General features: G+C 38.5%; 1 protein-coding gene across 6 annotated transcripts in view; it reads right to left on the bottom strand.

Annotated features, from left to right (window-relative positions):
• HELZ (helicase with zinc finger) overlaps positions 1-18,640 on the bottom strand; it is an 85,387-nt gene that overhangs the window by 23,898 nt on the left and 42,849 nt on the right. For 5 of the 6 annotated variants that reach the window (XM_071451186.1, XM_071451189.1, XM_071451190.1 and 2 more), the window contains 7 exons: positions 16,832-16,962; positions 14,407-14,586; positions 13,823-13,927; positions 7,121-7,299; positions 5,445-5,563; positions 3,900-4,045; positions 1,345-1,492 (listed from right to left, as the gene is read on the bottom strand). In XM_071451186.1, coding sequence (XP_071307287.1) covers positions 1,345-1,492; positions 3,900-4,045; positions 5,445-5,563; positions 7,121-7,299; positions 13,823-13,927; positions 14,407-14,586; positions 16,832-16,962 — 1,008 coding nt within the window. The remainder of the gene's footprint in view (positions 1-1,344; positions 1,493-3,899; positions 4,046-5,444; positions 5,564-7,120; positions 7,300-13,822; positions 13,928-14,406; positions 14,587-16,831; positions 16,963-18,640) is intronic. The other variant, XM_071451188.1, reaches the window with a different exon arrangement.

Here is an 18,640-nt window from a genome sequence, read left to right as displayed (position 1 = left end):
ATTAGAATAAACTTTGATATCTATAAAAACCATAGCACAAAAATAAGGATCTATTGTAGGTATTTTGGCAAGATTCTCTGAAAGGATATAGCTTCTAGGTATGTATATAGAATTATTACTACACAGGGAAATTTTAAAATGAAGACCGACAAGGGAAAGTGCATTTCCCAGAATAATTCTTAATATAGGCATCAATGAACCACAAGATGCCCCAATGCAAACATCCATTAAGGGTCAAACAGAAAAAAACTCCCTCATCATCTAATTCCAGTTCTTCCTGCTGGTGTTTAAGGAGCCGTTGTCCTTCATTTCTGCCTGTGGCCATTAATGACTCACAGTTTTCAGACAGTTACTTGGCCACTGAAGGTATTTTTAGGTCCTTTACAACTTTGTTTTAAATGGCAAAGCAATCCAAGTAGATTAATGAAAGCAGTCAGGTGTCCAGAAGTCACTGGAGCTTCTTATTTCAGAAGATATTTGAATGCAGCAAAGAATGTTTAACAAGTGCAGCACAACAACAACAAGCAGGTTTCAAATTGTGCAGCAGAGGAACCCCACCATGATCAACAAGGAAAAACAGGCAGTTCTGCAGTGTTCATAACAAGCACTACCCAGAAATGCCTCCCAAACTTATGAAAATCACTGCTATTTCTTTGATTTTCCCTCTCTCCCTAACTGGAGGTGACTGGAAAAAGGCATCTTCCACTATGAAAAGCATTATCAAGGCAGAAGGTGGGAGGTGGGTGCTGCTGCATGTGTTTGTTTTTGTGGGCTTGGCTTGTTTGGTTCTTCTAAACACAAGGGAAGGAATGAGAATGAAAGTAATTTTTGAAGAATACCAATAAATCTACGTGAAACAAACAGATAGAGAATAAATTCTCACCTAAAAGAATCTCATCTGCACATTATCATTTAGACACTGATCCTAAACATATTAAAGGAAATGTGAAATGTTACTCCTGAGGACTCTTATCTGAGTGGGAACATTTCTACAACAGTCAAAGAAATCTAAGTTTTACTTCAAATTGCAGTTACTCTCAGTTGCTAAGATACATCTATCAGAATGTCACATAAATTATCAGGAAAGACAAATCTTCTCTCCTGAAGAATGAGCCTGGGAGAATGAGATGCAGCTTATAATTTGCAGAGAAAAAAAAGAAGGTAAATTAGTGGAAATGTTTACTACAATTGCAATTTTCATTACATCATGTTTAGCAAACTCCATGTTCCACTCTCCTAGTAGAGGACAATTTATGTCTTCCACCCACACTGAGCATAAACCAGTAAATTTGGGGAAGTGGAGCTTTAAAAAAACAATCAACAGTAAAAGCAAAGAAGAGTTACCTCTGCATTATTGTAAAAAGCTGTACTATTTTTTTCTTGCACATCTTCTCCACGTGCTGTGAAGAAAGTCAAAGGGTAGAAATCTTTGTGTGCTGGCTGCTTTCCACTTGCCATCAATTTGCCTTCATAGAAAAGTTCAGATGTGTAACTGTAACAAGGCAAAACAGGGGAAAATGTGGAGTCTACACATGAGCTCACTGATAAAATATGCAAATCTCCCTGATGAAATATGCAACCACAAAATACTTCATAAGGAAAACAGAACCACTGATTACTATTCAGCCTCTTCAAATGATTTCTCTGAACTGATATTTCCCTTCTACAGACACAGCAGAAGGCACTAAAATATGCTTCTCCAACACTTTTTCTACAAAGGCTGTTTTCTCCTCTCATCTAAAGCTCAACAAAGTTATGAACATTCTCACTGATGTTTCACTCAGAAGTTCTGATGGCTGGAAATTGGCAAAAAGAACACTTGCTGTCTGGCACTGGTTATTCCCCAGGCTGGACAATGAGCTTGCTCATGTCAGTTAAGAGTTATTGAACTTGGAAGATAAATTTACTACAGATTTTGTGGGCACTGAGCACGACGCAGGCCAAGTGCTCAGCTGTCAACCAAGCTTTTCTGCTGTGACTTCTACTCCAGGCTGATCTGTGTTGCTGGAGACCAGAAACACAACCAGAACAGAGTTCCCCTGACTGAAAAAGAAATGAGGCAAGAACTACTTCATGGTGAAAAGCAGGAGGGAAGAAGGCAACCTGAATGGAACGAGATAAAAAGGCAGCAAGGAGAGGCTGCAGAGTGTTGTAAATGTTATTGCACAGCAGAGCTAAATTAATGCACTGGCTTCCAGTAATGAGTGGATTTTGGGATCATCTCACTTTCAATGCTCAGCCTCCAACCCTAATTTTCTTTGGATATCACTCAGAGGCTGCAGAAACCTGAGCAGAGCCTGACATGAAGACAACCAAAGCAGGAGGCTGTGTAGCTGGTGGGTCCATCCAGCTCTTCCAGGATTCCAGCTACTGCAGCTTGAGATGGAAACAGCTGCTCATGGAAAAGCCACAGAAACTTTTCTGCTACCAAATCACCACCAAAGCACTGCAGCCCACCCTGACCTGAACTGCCTTAGCCTGGACAGCCCTGAAGAACATTGGGCTCCTCTCTGGGTTAGGCTGCAGCAGTCACTCCACAGCAGCCAGGGGGCAAAACTGACCATCTCTTCTGCACATTAACTTTCAGTAATGAGATCTCATTAAACAACAAAACTTTTCTGTATGGGCTGTTTTTCCCAATTACAGCTCCAAAGTCAGGCTGAACTAATGGCTCCTTCTTTCCTCTATTTCTCATGGTGTCTCTGCTTCAGTGAGGTAGAGATGATTAATGAGCCCTTCATCTTCCTACACTTCTGTCCTAAGTGTCATGGTCCCATTTGTCAGGGGAAATTCCACAATACACAAAAAGGAGACTTGAGACATCTCCTAAAGGGACCACCATGAGAGTGCTCAGCTGGTTTCACCTCCCACAGCAACACTTCCCAGTGGAATTGGGCACACTGGACTTTGAGCAGAGAGCCAACCAGCCCCAGTGGTGTTTCTGCATCCTCATCTCAGCCTTCAACAACGTGGTTCTTTCTTGGAACTCCCTGTCTGAACTCCAGCTGCTGAAGTGAATTTTCATGATCTTTCTGAGGTAAATGACAAGGAAGTGATCTCTAAAGAAAAGCTGAAATGATCCCTTCCTTTACAGATGTTCTCTCATTTCAAACTCAGAAACTCAAAATATGGGTAAGAAATTAAGCAGCACTCTGCCTATAACTACAAAGTCCATAAAGTGAAGACAGATCAAGCTATGTAAAAAAATATTTTACATTCTCACTTTTGATTCCCCAAAGCACTTAAATATTTCTGCTTTTGCTTTGAACACAGCGATAACCTAATTAGTATGACTGGATACCAACATAATATTCCTCAGTACATATTTGAGCCAGGATTTAAACTTTAGCATTTTTCCCCATGATTGCACTTATTCTTTCCAGCACAGCTCATGGATGAGCTCATTACACTGGCAGCCATTAGTTTATCATAGCATAAAAATGCAAACCCACTGATTAATGTGTCTTGAAAGAAGTAATAAAAGATGTCAACAGTAAAGAAACATGCTCAAAATTTGACCTATTTTTTCCATTCACAGTTGGATATCCATATGTTCCTTACATTGCCCACAGCTTACCATTCCAAGATAATCATCCCCAGTACATCTAAAATTCTGAAATGGTTCAAAGGAGCACAGAGCCTATATAATAAACTGCTGGGTGGTTAAAAAGGGAAAGTTGGCTCTTCTTTGGTTTAGTGTGCAAGCCCAACCTGAATGAGGGCTCTGTCCCACAGCCCTGGCAGCTGCTCTAAGGAGTCCAAACGACCACACAGAATTACTAATTAACTTTGAACCAAGTAAGATTTCATGCCAGAAACACTTCAGCTGTGCTTGGCTCTTTTGTTCACTGGCAGCAGTCAGGAGAAGCAGGTGATAGAGTGAAAAAGTTCACACCTACTTGATGATTGCTTCATGGGAGCGATAGTTCTCACAGAGCAGGATCCTGCACGGGAACTCGGCAGGGTAGTGCTCGTAGAGCCGGTCGAGCAAGGAAACGTGGAGGTTTCTCTCCCTGGCAAATTCACTGTAGACAAAAGGACTGAGCTGTAATAGACACACACACACAAAGAAAATGTAACTAAATGGGTGGACTCGGAATTTCATGCTCCCAACATATGTATTTGCATCAACCCAAAAGTGAAACCTCCCTTTCACGGGACGTTCATCGCTGGAAGACACAGACCATGGTTATTCCAAAGAAATGCTCCTGCCTCCCAGAGAAGTAACAAAAGACCAGCATGGTCTTAAAGGAACAATAAAATACTCAATAACTATGCAAAGAACCCTTCTATTTAAGTTTAACACTCCCAACTGTTAGAATGACATTACACCATTATTCTGACAACCACTTCTACAATTCAGTTATTACCACAAATAGTACAAATCAGAAAACAAAGAAATTTTAGTACCATTTAAAAACTTAAATAGAAATGTTGTTGAAAAAACAAAAACCCAGTGACCTATTTACTGTTACACTAAACTCCTACTGGGCTTGTTTAACAATAAAACCAACATCTACTACAGCAGGAAAAATAGAACCAAAGAAGATGAAAATTAGATTCTTAAAATACAATTTCCAAGTGTAGAAATTAAACCAATCTATTTTGTCATTCTGAATTCATATGATTCAGCTACCTATTAGTTTTTGTAATTTAAATACTGGACACCTGATAGAGGATCTTCTGTAGGACCCTGATCTACACAGCAGCCTGAGACACACAGGCCCTGGGAGGAATTCATCCACACAGCTGGGCTGATGAGATCAAGCCTGAAGTAAGAATTCTGAGCTCTTGAAAAGCATTTTGAGAGTAGTATTTAAAAAGCACTACCCCACTACTTGGCATTATTAATATCATTGAAATGATCCAGCAGTAATAAATCATAGGTGGCAACACCACTCTGAGTTTGTTACTGTACCAAAGCACACATCCACCCTACTGTTACTGTGAGATGCAAGGAGAATTAAAGGCAAATCTATAAAAACAAATAAATCTGGCCTAAATCAATAAAGCAAGTAAAGCTGACTTTTCCAAGCATGCTTTCTCATGCCTACAGGCTGAAAAATGACAGGCAGAATCAGTGTTTGAGACTCTCCAAACCAAGCAGCTCCCAGGCACTTTGCAGCAACATAAAAGCACTGGCTAATTTCAGTTTCCTATTTCTCACTTGTTCAAATCTTCACCAGATTAGATGCTTCTAATCAAAACTTACAAGTTCTCTCAATCCAAATTCTCCATATTCTTGAATTCTTTTGAAAATCAGCAGGGAATAGCAGTCATAAACTTCTGACTGTAATAAATAACCTCATATCTTAAATAACATCCCTGGAATTCTCCTTGGCTTCCCCATCTATTCTATGATTTGGTGCACATAAATGACTTAAATAGATAAATACAAATATTATACATATGCACTCCATACTCAACAATTGCACAGCTCTTACCTGCATATGGTCTCCAGCCAAGACAATTCTTGTGTTTTTATTAGCTAATGCTAGAGGCATAATCGTTTCACACTCCATAGCTTGAGCAGCTTCATCTAACAGAATGTGTGTAAAAAACCCTGTAAAACACAGATATCACAAATAAATGAAACTTGAAATTTGATAAAATGAATATTGAAAACAAGAACTTGAACTTAACATTCTGTATTCTGATAGTAACCAAAACTAGAATTTAAAAAAGTATGGCTTACACAAATTAATTTCTAGCAGCTACTGAAAACCACACAATTTTCACACCCATCAAAGGACCAACAGTGGTCACCTGGTGGCCAGTGACATCAGCAGGAGCCCCCAGGTCTGCCTCTTTCTGTGATACACACGAAATTAAACACATGTTTTATCTGAACCCTCCTTACCCCAAGAGGAAATATCTCTTGGCAGACCATCCCTCAAGAAGTTTCTCAAATCTGAAAGTTATTTTGCCACCATGAGACTTGAAGAGCTTTGGACAGTGACAAGGAATTCCTCATGTACTTGAGTCCTAGTAATTATTTTGTATACTAAATTTCCCATTAAAATTGCACACATACCTGAGCACTTTGCTGGTTATGGGCTTAAAGGAATGTTGGGGGAGGAAAAAAGGAACAGAAGTTGAAGGAAAATTTAAATTCAATCTTGTGATAATATTGGACCAAAAGTTTGGTGGGAATCTATGCACTGGAGAAATGTGCTTGAAAAGAAACTTGGCCACTGTAGACTTGTACTTTATGAAATCTAAACTCAGGATAGGTACAGAAGTGGTTTTATACATTGATGTCTGTGATATATTAAGGTTTAAAACAAAGCATTAGAGGACTTGGTGCACCATCCAATTCAGATTACATACATAAAAATGCAGCAATTTTCTTTGGAAAATATGAATTTCATACAGCTGCACAGACATTGCTATGGCATGACTGTACACAGCCTGCTGCCAAACAAAGCAGCTATTTCTATCTAAAGATCCAAAAATATTTACCATAAATTCCATATTAGTTTTCTCTGTTGCAACAAATGCTTAAATGTAGCCATAAAAAACTAATCCTAACAACTCATGTAAAGAAATTCCATATTCTCCAAAAAGCAGATGGATTTAATTTGGAGATCAGGAAAATAATAAACCCTAAGCAGCCTCTGCCCCAAAAAATCAGTCTAATATCTTTCAGTTTAGAAAACAACCCTAAATGTATCATGTTAACAAAGACAGGGTTTGTATGTGTGGGAGTTGCTTGCAAAGCTAAACAATTCACAAAACAAGGGGAAAAAGCTCTCTGTTATTTATGCTTACATGCTCCACTGAGTAATGACCTTAATGAGCATAATATTCAAAGTCAGAATCTCAAACAGAATTTTCCCTCTTGGATGTCAGAAATACCAAATCATAGATAGTACTGCTTCTTTATTTAATTTTTTTTAAGAAGGAAAAAAAAAAAAAAAACAAGCAAAAGGTTAATTAGAATGCCAGCAGTTTACAGCTTTGTAATAAACATTTATTCATAAAAAAACAAACAAGCATTTTAAGATTATCATTGTTTACTTTATTTTTTAACAGTTCCAAGAATTGGGTAGGGAACCAACAGTGGCAAGAGGGAGATATTTCTTAAGCATGGACTCTTCCTGTCTGGAAATTATCTTACCTGGTTCAAGATCCAGCTGACACAGATACTGTGATGTGTTTAAAGTAACAACTACTACTCGTTGCTTAAGAATGTCTTCTTTCTGTGGCATCTGAAAGGTGGAATGTGTGCTTGAAATCAAACAGTACTGATGCACAACTGGGTGAACAGTCTTTACCCAGCGATTTCGGAAATATACCCTAGGAAAGAAAAAGGGGTTTATTTTCCATCAGCTTTGAACACTGCCTAATATTTCAAATATTTCAAACAAATATTCTGTTTTCTGAAAAAGAAGTATCATCTTCAAGAAGCAAAATGGCACAACTATGCAGAATTACATGCTAAAATGTTTTGGATTCACTTTCTATAATTGCAGTGCAGTTTTACATATATGAACAGTTAGCAGGTTTTATATGAACAGTTAGCAGGTTTAATTTCACATATAGACATCTGTAAATTCTTCAAATATTTATGTCCTGTGATCCTCACATCAATGCCTATTTAATTTTAAATTTACAATAAACTCATTTTTAATAAATATTTGCTGACCTGAAATGGAACTATAGCACTATAGCCCAGAGTATGGACCTGGCAGTGGTCTGCCCATCTTAGCCACTGCAGCTGATACATGAAATACATTCAAATCCTGCTGTTCCTCCCACCCATCCCCTGTGTTGTCTGAATTCTACAAACCAAACATGAGGTGGATTCATCTTTATATCATACAGGGCCATAACTGTGATACTCTGGATAAAAGAATGGGAAAACAGTGCCAGAAGTTTGGCTGGAGTCTAAAATATAAGGACATGGACTGGATTTCAGACACCCTTCCACGACACATCAGGTCATTTGAACCACCATCCCATGGCATCAGTGATGAATTTTTCTCAGGAAGGGATGACCTGTTACAGCCAGTTTGGCTACATGGAAGAGAAACACAGAAGACACAAAGGCTGTGCCCCAGAACACAGGGCACAGGTAACTCCACAGGGTGAACACATCCTGCAAGGAGCTGGATAAAGGTGCCCTGTGACACCTCCATCAGGTGTTCCTCACCACCATAATCTCTATCAAGAACTATAAATCTGCAGTAGAACCTTTAAACTACAAGAAATTATTGTACAGAAATTAAAGCTTAAATTTAATTTCCAAAGATGAAATTAATTAAAATAATTTCAGTTCTAAATATAGGATTTAATGCTGTTCAGTTTATCTATTCATTATTTTATTTCTCCTGCACCCGTAGTTCAAATCCCAAATCATTAATAAAGTGTTTGGAAATGTGTAATTATGCAGCTAATTGCAGAGCATGATTGCACTGGCTGGACTCTGGATATCACATGTCCACCCACGTCTGAAAATTACAGCTGAGCTCCATGTGATGTGAGAGAAACGAGTACCAGCACTAGAATAGATCTGGTTTGTGAAGATACATTGCCCATTTTGGACAAAATGAAACTCAAAGGCACCTCAGTACCCTGAAGGACTTTTGATTTGACAACACAACCAAGGCAAATCCGCACTGGAGACCAAAGGTAACTCCAGGTAAATCTGGGTTCAGAGCAGGAACAACCCCCACACCCCTGAGTCATTCTCAGAACAAGAGGCTTCTAATGTTACCCCTCATATTTATTTCTTCTCAGCTATCAAAGGGATGAGCTTTATTTGATAAACTGTTATTGCACCAAGTCATGGCCTAACAGCTACAACAAGGGAGCAAGATAACCCCTGCTCCACTTATCCCAGCTGTTTTATCCTCAGCTTTTGTGCTTCACTTTCCCAACCTTAACTGAGGTTATACTTACCCATCATCTCACAGGAGTACTGTGAGCATTACTGAGTTTATTGGGAGTTTATGTTTGTAAAGCACTTTGAGATTCTTGGATGAAAGGTGCTATTGAAATGCAAAATATTATGGTTATTAGACATTATTATACCATGCACTGTCTTTTATTACAAAAATTCAACTGTGGGTGACTCACAGATTGGCTGACAGCATTTCAAACTGCATTGCTGCTTACCCATTAATTTCTTTTATTTTGATGTGAGATCAAATAGGTATCCCAGAGCTATTATTCACCACTGGCATAAAAACACCTGACAGATGTGACTACTTCGAAAATGTCATGAGAGAAGTTAAGATTCACTGAACAAGGACTTTCTTTCTCAGGTGCAACTTGGGCTAATAAAATCACCCACAATTTCATTATTAGGTGAGGTTTTTTTTCTCAAAGTTGGAAGAACCAATTACAAAAATGGGGTTTACCAGCTTAACACAAATCATAACATTTCACCCTGCAACATGCCCTTAACTCCTGATTAACAAAAGACTAAACTTCAAAAATGTTTAGTCTTAACCCTGCATGAGCAGAGTCAGGGAGCTACTAATCAAAACACTCATTAGTACCCACAACACATTTTATTATTATTTGGGAAAAGGCTGCATCCACTTTGTACCAATTTGTTCTTTGCACAGAACCCAAACCCAACCACAGCTTACAAGAGAGATTTACTCCCATCATGTGCCTCATATCAAGGCTTTAATTCTGGAGGAATGAAAACCTTGCAGGGTAAGGTTTACCCAAACCACAGGCAGTGAAATTACTGGCACATACATGGAGCATTGCCTCAAAATGGAAATCCCAGATTATAGATAGGGACTCAATCTTCTGCAAAGGCACTGAATATATCCACTGTATTTAATGCTTGGTTAACATGCAAGGAATCTGCATTTCCTTTGGAAATTTATTTCTAAGTGTGGCATCTGGGTATCTGCAACAGAAGCCTCAATTTCTGTGCATCTCCAGCCAATGGGCAATGCAAGGAGCTGGCAGCTGACCTGCCTGTGCTTCCAGCACCTTCCCTGCCATGGCAGCACAAAAGAAATTTTCCCCAACTATTTCAACTAAGTGTTAGTCAAATCAAGTAGTTCCAGGCTGGGATTGCTTCTAAGCCACTTAAAATACACTTCTAAAATGTAATAAAGGGGGAGTCTGGAGTCAGAACCTCTGAGGAAGGCTGAAAAGTTTAATTTGCACTCCTGTCCTACGACAGTGACTTCTTCTGGTGACTCCTTACAACAATGAGGAATAAACTTCAGTTTTCAAAATTTCTTTTCCCTGTTCTGAACTTGACTCCTCTCAGTCCAGAACAGAAAGGCCAGGACTCTGCACTCCAATAAACCTTGCTGGGATACATCCCACCTCCTCAGCTTTGGTGCTGGCACTTCTCACCTGAAATCCCTCAAGTAAAAAGAGCACAAAAACTCAGAGGGAAAGCAATCTAGCAGGGTAATTTCATGTCTCTGTTAAGAGACCACTAAAAAATATAAATCTAACAAGTCCCAAGAAGCCTCAAGGAAACTTTAAAAGCACCTGTGATTTCCCTCTTCCATTTCTTTAGATCCATCTCCAGAGAGAGGCTCATTCTCACAAATAAATATATTCCTTGAGATGCAGAAAATGTGAAAAACCTGTCCTACAACTTGAAAGTTCTCTTTTTTTAATCCCTTTTTCCTTTTAGATGGAAGCTAGAGTTTCAACAAAAAAGTCATTGGCAGAAGAGTAATTTATTTTCCAAACTAATGTTTGGTAAGATGAATTAATTCCATTTTCAGTACAAGAACTCATTTGGAAAAGGGGGCAATGGAATTTTAAAACCTGCTGGGGGTTCTTGGTCTGGGTTGCTGTTTGCTTTCTTTTCTAATTCAACTCTGGCTCCTATGGATTATTTTTTATAACCTGGATAATTCTTAGCTAGCAGCCACATACTAAAGGTACCTGGTTCCAGGATATATGCAGAATTTACACATGAATGTTATGCTCAAAGTAGTAAAAAATGAACTGAAGGGGTTTCAGTGAGATATTTTTAACAGAACTAACTTATTTTTTGACACTGCTGAACTGAAGATATTAGTTTTATTTATTCCTAAGCAAGACCATGCTTAGGAATAAATAAAAACACTCAATATACAGATAAAGGCTGGATCAACCTCTTTCCTTTTCCCTTAGTATTCCAGTGTATGGAAACAACTGAATCTGAAATATGCAAGTAGAATAACAGTGAATTCATATTATAATAATACCTCAACCACTGCCCAGCAGAATACAGAGGAATTGCTGCTATCTGCTTGCTGGAGTTTTTAGGAGAGGGTGATAATCTGAATTCTCCTGCCTCAGCAGCCACCTCCAGAAGGTTCCAGCAGCTGATGGAGACAGGCATATCCAGGGAGTGAAAGAAAATACAAATCAGGAGCCAATTACTCCCTCTTACAGCTCTGACTCACCATCTAAAGGTGCCTGGCTGCTCCTGCACACTAAAAATCAGGTGGCTCACCATCAAACAGAAGCCCTTAACCCAGGCTCTCTCCTCCCAGCTGTAGCTTGGGTTTGGTTTCATTCCTTCAGAAACATTTCTGCATTCATTTATGTGAGTATATGAAATTGTTTCAGTGTCAAGCTTCTCCAGTAAAAGGCAGATTTTGGAGTGTGCCCCTAATACAGTTGACTCATCTAATCAAACCCAGGGGTACAGGTTTTTTCTGGGTAATAATTTGTTTATGGGCATCAGGACGATGAGAATTTGGCCTTCAGGCTTTGCTGGTATTTCATTTAGGTGCAGAATTTAGATTTAACATAAATTCTCACTGTTCTCTCTGTATTTTCCAAAGGGCATAGGAAGCTATTTTATTAAGAGATAATACAAATTTATAACTTGATATTTAAACAAAAAGCTCCACAAACTCTACTTTTCAAACTTTTATGTCACATCACTGACAGGATAATTTATTTAATGTACATCTTACCCACGGAAAGATCTACATGGTTTTCAGTACAAAATGTTAAATAATTTAGCTTTCCTTCTTTAAAAACAACATAAATATTATAAAATATTGTGTTGCTCCCCACTAAGCCAACTCATCACTTGTAGAGCAAATAAGGGATAAAATCTACAGCAGTGTTCAGTTATTTAGAAACACAATGAACTCTGCAAGCAGCACATCTACCTTGAATAATTCACTGCTTCCACTCCACTTGATGTTTCCTTTTAAATGCTGCAGAGGCTCAGATCCCCCTGTTTAATCTAACAGTAATGATTTTAATTTGAAAATACACCTTTACAACAGTCAATAAGGGAGGTACATCCAGAAATAATTTTGAACTGGGAGTCTCACACACCTCCAGTTCAGATTCAGAAAAACTGACCTTTAACTCCTGCCAGAGCAGGTTAATGCACTTTGTGCTCAAACAACATTATCTGTCAGATTTTTTATTTGAACCATACATACTTGTGGATCCATTAACATATATACACAACTCCAGAGGTGCCTCCATTTTCTTAAACTTCAATTTTTAATAGAGGTGTCCTGACTATTTGAACAGCATCACACTATAGCAGCACTTTCTGTTTATAATAAATACTACAACAATGAAATTTGAATTCAAGCATTCAGCGACTTTTAAGTTACATTCTGTGATTCTCTTAGCAAATATCAAAATAAATTTTAACCATAAGAAAAATACCATTTTTTATGTTTTTCATAATTCTGAGACTGGACTACACAGCTGAAAACAAGGCAGCAACGACGTGGCAACAATAAAACTGTATTTAACTCCTTGCACTGTTAAAAAACACTGTTAAATCACACTTCAATATTCCAAAAGGGTCTATTACACATATTTTTCCCTTCAGAAAATTAAGACTCCATGAAGTCTTTTCATCCCAAGGTGCTTTACAAATCACCTTAAGACAATCTGTGTTGAAACACAACCAGATCAAAGACAACTTTTAAAAACCAACACTGCCTTCCTTCCCTTGGCCAGACCCTCAGTGTCTGTAAAATGTCACATGGCAACCAAAGCCAACAGACCTAAGAGAATTTACACCTGTTGCAAATGCAGCCTTTTCACATAACTTCATTGGCTTTACTGCCATTGCATAAAATATACATCCAGGATGGCTTTTAATAGCTAGCAAGTAAACACAGAGTCCTTTTCTTAGTAATATTATAAACTCACCCACTGGCATTTAGAAATGATGCCCATAATTTAAAATACATATACACCAAGTTAGCAGTAGAAAGTATACATTGTGATTACTGGGCAAAACGTTCCCAGGAGCAGATTTATGCCCATAAATAAATCCTCCTTAACTATTTCCATGCAAGCTTGCCCTCCTTGCTCTTGAGATTCTGCTTCTTTTTGTTTTTTCCTAAACCAATTTCCCCAACACACATTAAGTAAGTACATTTCAATATATAAATAATCACTTCACACTGATTTATCAGAAGAGGCCAAACTACTTTCACACATTTCTCCTATGACATCAAAATGTTTCTCCAAGAAGTCAAGGTGGGGAGCCCATTTCCAAATCAGCCTTGTAATTGTGAGTCAAATTTTTCAAAAATTAAAACACAACCAAAATCCATTTTATTTTATCATAATAGCTTTTAGAGGAGTGTATCAAAAGTTTGCTCATTAGGAAAGACACATTTATCAACAGAATAATAAAAGCTTAAAAAAGGATGTCTTTATTTTTATTTAACAAATGACCAAAAATTATGTTACAATATTTCATATTCCTTTTAGGCTGTTTTTAAATGCACTGCTGGTAATGCCAATATGCTTTTATTTTTTATTTTTAGAAGTTCTTTAACCTTTTTTTATAGACACCTTTTCTTAAGAATAGTATTTCACAGATATATAATAAGCCTTAAAAAAATACCTGAGAGGTCTTGCCTGGGGATTGCCTGCTTCTACATATGGATGTAAATAATCCTTTATGTAGAGATCAGCAGCACTATTAGAATGGGTGCAAATGAGAATCCTGCTGGAATAAATGGATGCAAATAAAAAAGCAATGAAGAAACAGAAAACAATTCAAAGCAGTAGAATACAAAAAAAAGGAAACAGTGGCCATCTTCCTGCACATTCCTCTTCATGGACCTACTGTACTTCCCATGATTCAGCCCTCAGCTCAAACCCTTCAGTTATCAAACAGGTTTTCAATAATCATTTTTTAATTATTAATCTAGACTTGATTTTAAAGCCCAGCTTTTGTTATCTACCATGCTGCAAAACTTCCCATGCTGAGCAAATCACAGCTATTCTACATAACTTCCACTTTAATTAGTTTTGTTCTAAATGGCAAACACAGGCCAAGATTATAAAATTACTTTATCATCCCAAACAATGAAGGATTGCTTGGGTTTGTTGGTTTCTAAGCCGGGTGGAAATTCTGTATTTCTACCTTTGACTTGAATTTTAGCCAAAAAAATCCCATCTTGTGTGCTCAGTGCCCCCTCTCACCTGGTGTCCTGCTGCTGGAGGATGTGCTTGACTGCCTGAGCCAGAGTGAAGGTTTTTCCTGTCCCATAGGGACCGATGATAAGAACAGGAGGCAGCTGGATGGAGAGGGGGGTGGTGATAGCCAGAACAGCCTCTTTCTGCTTCGCGTTCAGCCGAGGGTCCAACTGCTCATCCCATTGCCTGTGCAAAGAGCCCCTGAGGTTACAAACAGCTCCCAGCATCCACTGCCAGGCAGGAATTCAACCAGGGATGATTTCAAAAGCGGTAAAGAAATGGAAGAGCTTTTACAGAGCTGCTGTGTGGATTGTGGTGCTGAGGCACGTGAAACAAATCAACAGATCTAGCAAAACGATCACATGCTGTAATCAGAAAAATTTGCTATTTGCAATAAATCAGTTGTGGAGTGGGGCTTCAACCTATTCTCAATTTACATCATCCCACCTAACAACAGTTAACCTGCAGAGCACACATTTTAGAAGAAGGACACTGCCCCATTCCCTGGTAACAAAAGCAGGTAAACATACAATGATTTTTCTACTGTTATCGTGCAAATAATAGTTCCATTAGTTATGTTTTTTCCCTGCAGCATTTACACTGTTAACTCTAAAAGTAACCAGTTACACAACCCCAGGGCTTGACAGAAGTTATCTAAAATCAAATTTAAAAACTACTGGCTACCAATCAACGACAGACTTCTCTTCACTTTTTTTTTTTAAGATCATCAGAGCACATACCTCTAATGGGAAAGCAGTCTATAAAAAGGATTTTTGTTGTAAGCAGCCAGTGATGCCAGCACTGGGAGGAAGATGCTTTCAGAAAATTCCAATGAGCATAAGAAGTTAAAGATTTCTAGACAGAGTTTTTAATATTCCCACAGACAGATTTAAAAGCAGACATGCATAGTAAAAAACACCTGTCACTGCTGCACATATGGCCATACTTTAGTAATGTGATCTGCTTTGGTTACAAGCACCACACTTCTTACAGACTGGGAAAGTTTCTGCTCAGAAGTAGTTAGCAACAGGGAGCAAGATCAAGAGGGAATTGCCTGAATTTTAACTTTAAAGATGCCTATGAACAACAAGCTGGCAAGAGACTAAGAAACAGGAAAGGAACAGGGACATAAAACAGACATAGAGGAAAAACAGGAAAGGCAGTTTGGAGTCAGCTTGATTCTTAAAGAAGGACAAATCAAGCCACCAGATGGAACTGATTTAAACTGAACTATAATCATTACATATTTTATTTATGTATACAAAAAATATAAAACATTATACCAACATGCAACTGATATGTACATAGAAGATAGAAGTTCTATCCTACTTGACTTGTCTACTTTTTATTGAAATCACTGCTTACTTCCAAACTATTCTTAAACACTATTTCCTTGTAAGATTCACTCAGAAGCTAATGAAGTCAGTGAACAGATTGTCACTGACCTCCATCAGCTTTGTAATGTAACTCTGAACAGAACCTATTCCCTTCTCCCCTCAGTGCTGTCAAAGCTCTGATGCACACAGTGATCATCCCACCCTTGTACTGGATCTGTTCTTACAGTTCCAGAGACAAACTACAATTTTTTCAGTGTTTTTTGTCATCCAATACTCACTGTCTCAGTGATCACTGTCCTTTCAATGCCTGGGCTATCTCCTGACTTCTCCTGCATCACAATCCCACTCCTGATTCTCACCTCCAAGACCCCACAGGGCTCCTCCCAGGCTGTGCAGACCATCAGTTCCACATTCCTCTCATTTCCCTGCTCTCCCAGCACAGAAAGCTCTTGCCTCTTTGACCAAGAGCAAGAATACTGACCATACTCCCTGAGCCACACAGCCTCACATTTCTCCTCCCTAAGCTTCCTCTTCCAGACAAACTATTTCCACTGCATCAGCCTTAAGTTTCTTTAGGAGTGTTTATATAACACAGGGGTTCATCATTTCATAAAGGAAACTGTGAGATGTGTAAAGAAAGAATCTCTGGGCTGCTTCTTTAGGAGCCATTGCCACACCTTCCACAACCACACCCTGTGGGATATGTCCAGATGTGGGCTCAACAAGGACTGATGGATCAGCCCTTGGAACCAGGACACTGGGGACACTCCTGGAACTGGCACTGCCACTCCTATAAAGTATAATCTTTTCAGAGGAGGATGGCAGCACAGAAATGAACAGCAGCAGGTTTGTTCTCTGCACCCACAGTACAACTGTGATGCCTCCAAAGCCAGGGAAAACCCCTCAGTGTGCTCTGGCCCTGGCAGGATCATTCCTCTTGTTTTATTCAGCACAGTTTCCCTCCCTCCTCAGAACCCCTCAGCACTAATGAGGAGCACAGCTTGTTTCCTGTTCAGGACAGGTTTCAGCCATCTGCTCTGAGAAATTCAGAGCTGCATCCCCACCCAACCTTTGATTTCAAAGTGTTTGTGTACCTGTTGGGACTCCAGGGTATGGTGGGAGTCATGCTGACATCTGGAAACAAAATGCTGTTGTCCTTAATCCTGTCCAAGGCATAATGCATTTCACAGAGGGGTAACCGGTTCAACTGGAACTGAAGCTCAACCTGCACAGCAAACCAAGAAACAGAGAGGTGAATAAAAAGGATTCATTCCAAAAATGCTCATTAGACTTTGCTGTTCATGGTACATTTTTATCTTCCTGCACACCACTGGCTCTCAGAAGAAAACAGCAAACAGCATTTAATCCAAAGATCTGTGATAAAATTAACTTGTTTTTTTTTGTTGTCGTTTAGAATCAAAGATAAATACAACACTTTCTCTAATTTAATTTTGTTGTTTGACTTTTAAGATTAGATTCCACTGTACTTTCAGAAAAAAATTAAAGGGAAAGCATTCTTGGAATTTTTTTTTTAAATATAAAAAATAGTCCTGAAAAATATTATTGTCCTAAAACATTGTTTTTACAAATGTAAGCTTTCATCTCTTATTGCAAGAACAACCTCAAGAAAATGTCAGGCCAGAAATTTTACGTATCAACAGATGATATAAATCAGCAAAGATAAACTCCAAACATTATTTCTAGTCAAACACTCTGGAATAGCATAACTTGTCATCTTTGTTCAATTATTAGGACTCTCCAAAAGTTAATTTCTAACAATTAGCTGCTTACCAATACATTCTTGGTTTTGTTCTCTCAATTACAGGTGTTTCAATGCTAGTAAATAAAAGATACTGCCAATATAAATTCTGGTGCAAAGCCAGAAACATCACACAGAGCACTTAACATTCCTGATTCAATTCAGAATGGAACAATGGATACTGAAAGTAGGTGACACATACACACACACTGAAAGGGTAAAGAGAAAAATGCATTCTAAATTTGAACAAGGGATAAAAGCAGCTCCTGGGGAAATTATTCATAAAAACAGTTCACTCAGATTATCATTTACACAGATTTAAATTTGCAGTAATTAATCTCTCCAGAAACAAATGAATCTGATCACAGTATTATGCTGAAGAACTCCACGTTCACAACAGAAGCCTTTAGACAAAATTTGACACAGATCTGCACTAATAAAAACCTGCATAAAACCACCAAAAGCTGCTGAAGAACTCCATGAGACTAATACACATTTTTAGGTTTATTTCCAAAGCACTGCTGTCACTATATAGTTATGTAATTACTGTGCTACAAATCTAATAAGCATTTTTGATTAAATAGGAGTAAATAAGTCTCTTTCTGAGATTTACAATGAGTGTGAACACGTTACCAACAGCAGCCAAATCACTGCAGCCTGTCTGGAAAAGCACCCCTCATTTACCTGGAAATATCAATTATTTAACAATTTCTATGGGCATCTGTAGTGAGAGATTCCACAACCACCTGCCAGAAGCTGGTTCTGTCCTGGCAAGCAGGAGATGAGAAGAGACCCAGAGCAAAGATGAGCTGCACCTGGTCCATCAGCAGCATCCCAGCTGAAGGTGCAGCCCCTGGGTGAGCCCAGAGGAAAGCCATGGAGGTGGCAGTCATTGCAAATGTCCCCCCATGCCCACAGCAACAACCTGGCCCCAGATCTACTGATTTTCTCCTCTAGCACTCACTGATCTGATGTTAGCCCATTCTTACTCAATCACACTTGAATCTCATGGTAATTAGTGCTACCAACCAGAAAGGTCAACAAACACAAAGCAATACTAGAATATATTGTTACAATTATCTTTTTTGACAACTTTTATATAAAAATCTTAAGAATCCTTGACAGTTAAAAAGGAAGGACAGAA

The sequence above is a fragment of the Agelaius tricolor genome, unplaced genomic scaffold (genome assembly GCF_023055355.1).
Source record: "Agelaius tricolor isolate 1412-34295 unplaced genomic scaffold, bAgeTri1.0.p SCAF_32, whole genome shotgun sequence".
In the NCBI taxonomy this organism is placed as follows: Eukaryota; Metazoa; Chordata; class Aves; order Passeriformes; family Icteridae; genus Agelaius; species Agelaius tricolor.
Note: the sequence above shows the minus strand (reverse complement) of the source record. Positions and strands in the feature narration are given on the sequence as shown.